Raw genomic sequence first — 8,417 nt, 5'->3', positions numbered from 1 at the left:
CAGACCAAAGTTGCAAAGTACGAAAAGTAAACTAGAATGATAAAATTATGTACATACCTAATGTAAAAAGAAAGCATAATAAAACAAAAAATAGTGTCATATATACAACCCAGATCATCCAAATAGAGCTACCCCCTCAAATGAGAGCTAGCATTGTCCTTAATGCTAACTAACCAAAAATAGCTCAAAATAAAAGATAGAGAGTAAAAAAGAAACTCCCTATTGGCCCTCCATTTGCAAAGGATCATGAATCTGGTCCCTGGGTCCACGGACTGCTTCGGAACCTGTGACTGGCTCCCTGTAACCTGTGTCACCACTGAGACCTGGGCCTGTACTGGATCCTGGGCCTGTACTAGAATCTGGAGCTGGCTAGAAGAACCTCCCTACGGGTCCTCCAACTCTATAACAGCCTCATCAGCACATGGAATCACCCTCTTTGTCTTCGTTAGCCTCTCTGTCTCCTGCTCCGGCTCAGGCTGGGCTGCTGGAGCCGGGTCATGCAATAAAAGATCCAAAGTCAAGTGATCAGCTTTCAATTTCTCCACCTCCACCCTCAGCTCTTTCACCGACTCCTTGGAAGCACAAGTCTTTCTCAGTTTCTTTGTATCCTTAGCAAGATCCTTCAATGCCTTTTTATGAGAATCAACATCATCCATGATCAACTTCTGGTGCTCTAGGAGCTTCTTCTGGTTGTCCAGAAGCTCCTTGAGAGTGTCCTCCACTAACTGTGGGACCTGTGGCTGAGGAGGTGCAGACTGGGCTGCCACCGAAATAGAAAGTATAGACAACTTAGAAGTGGATGACTGCATCACTACAAAAAATTTGTCAAATTGTGGCGGTTTATTTATGGGGGTCATAAAAAACTCCCACTATACATTTATTTTGTGGAGTTTGAGCCAACCTCCACAAAATAGTTCTTATTGTGGCGGTTTAAATGTGGGGGTTATAAAAGACCCCTACTATATATTTAATTCGTGGTGTTTGTTCTAACCTCCTCAATTTTTTTCTTATTATGGCTGTTTTTTTGTGAAGGTTTTTGATAACCTCCACAAATATATCAATTTCAACTGTTTGAGAAATTGTTGCAATTCGATACAAATTAATGATTTGACTCATGTAAATTTTTAGTTATATTTTCTATCTTATTTCTTTAAAAGTTAATCAAATTACGTATTTTAGTTAAAACAACTACGAATTAATGTAATTTACATTAATATCTATACCTTCTAGTTTGTAATCTTTTTCTTCTTACTTTTTTCAACTGCAAAAAGAAGATATGAGGTCTTTCATGATCTCTCTATGCCTTACTCGCTAGTTTTTCATTTATTGGCTTTGTACATTTCTATAATTTGTCTCTTTATCTTTAGCAAAAAATAAATAGACATCTATTTCATTTCTTCCTTGTAGGTTTTTTATTTAGAGATTATACGAAATGTCTACCCATAAATACTAAACATAATTTCTAACCACGTGAATATCGTGAACCTTTAGGTGAAAAAAAAATGTGACTGGCGTTGGACCATGACATTGGATAACAAAAGAATAATGCAAAATGAGCCATCACAAAAGTTGAGGTAAGGCTCAACAAAAGCAAGGAATGAGCGGTGATTCAAGCTAGTCTCACTGTCACAAGTGATACTTGTCTCCAAAGAAGAATACATATATATATAGAGAGAATTAAATACATCAGGTACTCACTGAGTCTCACTGAACAAAATGTAGGGTCAACGAGGCCTAATATAGACGAAAAAATATGCTTTAGGTTAACCATAAATAATATTTGCATTCATAGGTAACGACTACACATCAGACGAACAACAGTTGCAGGAGAGCATCAAGTATTTTAATTATCTACATAAACATTTAATTTTTTTTATTTTGTTTGAGATAATTTAAATTTTAAAGGGGTATAGATAATTGCAATACTTAGCATGCGAATTTTCTTTATTTTCATCATAGCAGGCGTTCTACGTTCAAATAGTATTTTCAAAGGCGGGTGTGTGAGGCGAGCCATTTTACTACGGGACGATGTGTAAGCCCCATATATCTTTAATTTTTTAAATTTAAAAATTACGCATAAATAAAAGTCTATTAAAGTTTAAGAAATTTAAAAAGAAAATATCATAAAAAAAATCTAGTATGTTTTTAATGTTAAAGTTGCAGTGAGATACAACTATAACGTCTTAATTTTCAAACCATTAAATTTTTTTAATTTCTTTAAAAATATATAAAGATATATTTTACCTCCCTAAAAGTCAAGAAAGTTCATCAATACTATAATTTAAAAGATTACTCCTTCATGTATATATAAAATTACTTTTAAAGAGCAAAATAATAAAAGCCTCATAGTTTAAGACATGAAGACCAATAACAATAAGATACAAATTTTGATTATCTAATTTAGAAGAATAAGTCTAATTATATTCACACTCACAATGTTCTCAATCAGTAAATATACAATTATATGACTCGATATTTGATTTATTCTTGAATAAAACTTTAACCATTACTTTGTTAAAGAATGTTAAGCACCAATAGTCTTAATTAGAGAATTTGACACATGATTTAAGTAGGATTTATTGGACTAATCCTGACCATTAAGCGTTATGTGTATTTTCGGCGCATAGTCGGACACTTTGGGGCATAAGCCCACAAAGCTAAGCTCCACACGTGAGCTTCAAGGCTTTTTGAATAGTGCCCTATCCAGGGACGGAGAATTTCGAACGAGTCCCAAAAGAGTATTTTAAACTCTATATATATTAAATAAATAATTTAATAATTAGAACTTTGTTACTTTTATCTAATTTAAGAGTTGTAATACTTTTGAATTTAAGATGAACTTGTGATGGTTTTTGTAAATTTTTTTATATTTTAGTTTGTCGTTGTTTTGGATTTTTTGTTTTGTCCTTACTTTCTTTACTATTTCTTGTTTAGTAGATAAATGAACTGTGTTTAAGTAAGTTTTACCAAACATATTATTTCTATTTTCCAAATATGCTTCTATTTAAATCTATATCTATCTATTTATCTATAATAATAATAATAATAATAATAATAATAATAATAATAATAATAAAAGATGAAGACCCTTAGCAAAATGTCGTTCGACTGTTTTACCCTTAAAATATATCTTGGATAAAATTGTAAACTCAAAAAACTTTCCTACTATTTAAGAGTTCGATCAAATAAATTTTGTCCAAATATAATTCTATGATTGAATTAAAGATAACTTCAAATCAGAATCGTATTAGGCTATGATTAGAAGTCTGATTTAGTTCATATACTAGCTATATTTGAAGTCAAAGTCACAATATATGGCTTAATTAAGCGATCTTTACCGATACTTGCTGGGAAAAACAGTTCTGTAGCTCAAAATGTGGAATTGCAGCAAATTGAATTCTCTTGTAAATGTAATACAACAACAACAACAATAACAGCCCAGTATAATTCCACAAGTGGCGTCTGGGGAGGGTAATATATACGCAGACCTTACCCCGAGGGGCAGAAAGGCTGTTTCTAGGAGACCCTCGGCTCAATACAGCGACAAGAGACGATATATTAGTATTATCAATAGACTCATAATAAAATAATATAAAATAACATAACATAACATAAAATAAAAATAATAACAATATAAGAAATATAGGAAGTACGAAAAAGATGGGAGATATAATAATATCCAGCAGATAAAGCCCTGCATCAGTAGCTGACTAGTAGCATCCTAAGACTAACTCCTAACTCGCTAGTCTCACTCTAGTGTGCTGTAGAAATACTCACAACTTCCCCCTAGCCTACAACTTTAATGCTCTACCTCCACAATTCCCTATCAAGGGCCATGTCCTCAATAATCCTAAGTCGCGCCATGTCCTGCCTGATCGCCTCTCCCCAATACTTCTTAGGTCTCCCTCTACATCTCCTCGTGCCCACCACAGTCAGTCGTTTACACCTCCTCACCGGTGCCTCAGTGCTCCTCCAGTGAATGTGCCCGAACCATCTGAGTCTTGCTTCCCACTCTTGTCCTCCATGGGGGCCACACCCACCTTCTCTCGAATATCTTCATTCCTAATCTTATCCATTCTTGTATGCCCGCACATCCACCTCAACATCCTCATCTCTGTTACTTTCATCTTCTGGATGTGTGAGTTCTTAACCAGTCAACACTCGGTCCTATACAACATGGCAGACCAAACCACTGCTCTATAAAACTTACCTTTTAGTAATATTGGCACTTTCTTGTCACACAGGACTCCCGACGCTAACCTCAACTTCATCCACCCCACCCCTATACGATGTGTGACATCCTCGTCGATCTCCTCTATCCCATGAATAACTGAACCAAGGTACTTGAAACTACTCCTCTTAGGAATGGCTTGAGAGTCAAGCCTTACTTCCACTCCCGCTTCCGTCGGCTCGGCCCCAAATATGATGAGTTAGTGCATCCATCATCAGGAAAGGACTGAATGCAGACCCTTGGTGTAACCCTGTAACAACCAGAAAGTGCTCGGAGTCGCCTCTTACTGTCCTAAACCGAGTCTTAGTTCCATCATACATGTCTTTAATCACCCTAATGTAGGCCGCCGGGACCCCTTTAACCTCTAAGCAGCTCCATAAGACCTCCCTAGGAACCCTATCGTACGCTTTCTCTAGATCAATAAACACCATGTGAAGATCCTTCTTCTTATCCCTGTATTGTTCCACCATCCTCTTGTAAATGTAATAATGAAAACTAAATTGAGGAAAAAGTAAAGAAACCACTTCACTATTTTCCTTTTCATTTCCTTCGTTTTTTTCCCTCGTTTTTTAGCTCAACTACTCAGATAACTTCTCTTTATTCCCGCCATTGTTCCCCTCCATATTCCCACCTTCCCCTCGACCCCTGTTCTCCCATTTTCTGCGTAAGAAACTTCCACTTTCATAGCTATATATTCACCATATAGTGCCTCTTGGAGAGATGAAATTCCTGGTGAGCATTAGGTCAATTCTCTCTTTTCTTTTTGTATTTTAATTCTTTTAAGTTTGTTCATTTTAGTTTCATCAATATGATTGTTGGACACACATTTGTGCGTTATATTTAGGATTTAGATATGTAGTTTATTTCCCTACTTAGCTTTACCAAAATCGTAACATTGTGTAGTTTATTGATTCTCTGTGGTCCTCTTTGCCAATTATTTGGGTTTGACTGTTTGTAGAGTATATTGTGCTTAGTTTATTTATTTTGTTTTATTTGGAGTTAAAAAAAACATATCTTTTGAGGCTCTAGATTGGGTTTGTTGGATAGTTGCGGGACAATTTTTTGTATCATCTTATGTCTGATGTTTAGTTCCTCTTCATATTTGATTCACCTCTCTCTATTTTTCTTATGAATACGCAGCCATGTTGAAGATTAAACATTTTCGGAATCCACTAAAGTCAGCTCGTGAACCACATGATGCTCATGGACATTTTTCATCATCGGCAACTCCAGTCTAATCACATGCTATAAAGCCTTCAACAACAGTACAAGCCCTCCCACATGCTCATGAATTCCCGCAATAAGAACAAGCTCCAATTCTTCCTTCTAATTCAAGTGCAACATCTCGCTGTGCAGGACGTGAATCTACAAAGTATTGGACAGCAGAGGCAAAAGGTATATGCCTTACATTTATTTTTACTTCAATTTATGAGAATCTTATTTTTTTCTTCCTTTTTAGTTAAGTATCTTATTTTCTTGTTAAAGACTCGGAAAATGCTACCAAGCAAATTAGGGTCAAGGTCAATCAAATTAATAACCTAACTGTTGGGGAGTGCATCATTATGAATTTCGATGACTACAATGCAGCATATGGTGAAGCGCAAGGATTACTTGCTGGATATTATGGATCACTGGCAATTGATTGTAATTTGTTTCCGATTAGTTTTGAGAAGTGGTGAGGGCCATCGGGCATGCCTAAGAAGTACATGGAAGACTGCTTTGAAACAATTTTGAAGGTACAAGTGTTATTACATATACATATGTACTTATTGCACCTAGATTTTTATACCATGAAAAAACTAACTTCCATTTTTGTTTGAAGCCTCGATTTGATTTTCATGTAAGTGATTCCATTGCATATAGCTATCGCAATGCTAGTCTTTCGAAGAAGTGGGATACACCTAGGCAGAAGTTGTGGAATGAATATTTTGACCTAGCCAAAAGCAAAAATAAAATTATAAGTGATGTGCCAGCAGGTATAAGTAAAGATCAATGGGCTATTTTTGTTGCTTATCGTCAAAAATCATCAACAATGGTAAGATTTAGATTATTTTAACAAGTTTCATCATAATTAAATGAAGATAATTTTTTAAATATGTATTTGTTTTTGTTGATAGGAACTTTGTACAAGAAATAAAGAAATTCGAAAGAAGCAAAAAATGCCACACACTGGTGGTTCAAAAGCTAACTTGAGAAGATGATATGAGCTTGTATGCACATTATCTTATTAAGTTTACTTTTTCTCTAATTAAAATGTTTTATTATAACTTTTTTAATACATTTCTTTTTTAGTTTTTGGAAACTGAAAAAACTCCTAGTCGTGGAAAAATGTTTATTGAAACTCATAAGAAAGCTAATCGATCATTTGTAAATGATACGGCAAGGTCTATAGGGGTAAGTCTAGCTTTGATACATTTTTCTAATATCATTTTCATTGTTTTGTATAACATTCTGCAACTCTTGTACTTACTAATTGATATTTTATCTGCTTGTAGGAACAAATTGAATTGAATATGACTCAATGTGATACTAATGAGTGTGAAGTTTCCCCAAATGATGTTATTGGCAAGATGTTAGGGGAAGAGCACTCTGGGAGAGTACGATGTATGGGTATGGGAGCATCTCCTTCGAACACATTCAGGAATACGAAAGGACGACTTAGTGATCCGAGTGTTTCTTCATCTAGCAATGGTACATCATCTGCAATGTATACCCATTTGCAACAAAAGCTTATGCGTGTGGAATCCCAACTAGAGGCACCTTAAATATGCTGAAGGCTTACGTGATGTCAAAGGAAGGTGTGGTTCCTGAAAAATTTGCTGGTTTGTTTGCTCTTCAACCACAGGTAAGAAGTAATATAATCTGTACTTCTTCTGTTACAACAACTTCTGATGAGTTTAATTGCATTGTACTTCTATGTGATAACAAAATAATGTTAGTACAATATACAGTTCAATATCATCTAATTCTAGTAAAACTTGTTGCTAACTTTTCTAAAGATGGAGGTGGTGGCAAGGAATTCCCATGTCCTGGCAGAAGCTAAAGGCTTTGATTTGGTTAGGATAAGGGATACATTTGATTCAATCTTGTTTCCCGATCTTGTTTGGAATTAATCTATATAACTTTCTTGCCGAATATCATTTTTATTGTTTCAGCCTGATGATGCAGAGAATGAACCTACTTCACCAGTTGATGTAAGAGGATCATCGGCGGATAACAACGCAAATCACCAATCAAATACTTAATGTTTTCGTTGTGGACTACTTTTGCTAGGTTTTCTAGACTTGTGTTTATATTGCTTTAGTTAATGCTTAATGTTTTCGTTATGGGCTACTTTTGCTTTCTAGGAATTTAAATTTGTAATGGTTGTCTAGACTTGTGTTCATTTTACTTTAGCTAATGCTTAATGTTTTTGTTGCTATCTAGACTTGTGTTTATATTGCTTTAGGAATTTATATTGCTTTATTGCTCTCTTGAGTATTGGGAATAAAATCACCAAGAGTTCCTTCGCCAGGAAATAATGGTGTCATATCTAAAAGAACAATATCACTAACATCTATAATAATTACACCAGTTGATACAGAAGCCCCAAAAACAGCAGTTTCATCAGGTGTGATTCATGTGCCACAATCACAATAAACATTATGCAAAGCATGGTCGAACAAATAAGGTAATGGTGATTGAACTGTAAAAGATGGAGTTGATATAAGCTCTTGGCTGAAGAATTTCAGTTCAGAAGCCAAACAAAAACCATTGTACTCCAACTAGCCTTATCCCAGTGACAAAAGGCATGTAGAAGTTCCCTTTGACCATGAATGGAATAATTCCCAGCACCAAGTTCACTACAGAAACTTTTAATACCATATGGTTCAGCAGCCTCTTCAAGAACTTGCTTTAGTAAGGCATTCTCATCTTCCCTTAGATCCGTTTTCTTATTTTCATGTTCAACAGTTGTATCATTCACATTTTCAATCACTGCTATATCTCAGAAGTTAACTGCTTTTCCCCATTTTCTTGCTTTAGTCCTTCCCATTTTCCTCACATTTTCAGTACTTCAATTTCTGACTTTTGCTATTATGGATACTCGGTAGATTGAAGGGATCGAACCTCCTTTATCGAAAAATTACACAATATAAAAGAGTGAAAACGGTCTTATTTTTGTTATATGTGCACTGTTATGAAAAAA

The 8,417-nt window shown here is 35.1% G+C and overlaps 1 protein-coding gene across 1 annotated transcript; it reads left to right on the top strand.

Annotated features, from left to right (window-relative positions):
• Positions 1–5,373: 5,373 nt before the first annotated feature.
• Positions 5,374–6,996, top strand: LOC104217490 (uncharacterized). The gene is made up of 6 exons (XM_009767758.2): positions 5,374–5,416; positions 5,588–5,626; positions 5,717–5,906; positions 6,095–6,266; positions 6,524–6,625; positions 6,727–6,996. Exons 1-6 carry the CDS (start codon positions 5,374–5,376, stop codon positions 6,994–6,996), a joined length of 816 nt encoding a protein of 271 aa, XP_009766060.2.
• Positions 6,997–8,417: the final 1,421 nt, after the last annotated feature.

Source organism: Nicotiana sylvestris, chromosome 1 (genome assembly GCF_000393655.2).
Source record: "Nicotiana sylvestris chromosome 1, ASM39365v2, whole genome shotgun sequence".
Taxonomy (NCBI): Eukaryota; Viridiplantae; Streptophyta; class Magnoliopsida; order Solanales; family Solanaceae; genus Nicotiana; species Nicotiana sylvestris.
This window is presented reverse-complemented; position numbering and strand designations above follow the sequence as displayed.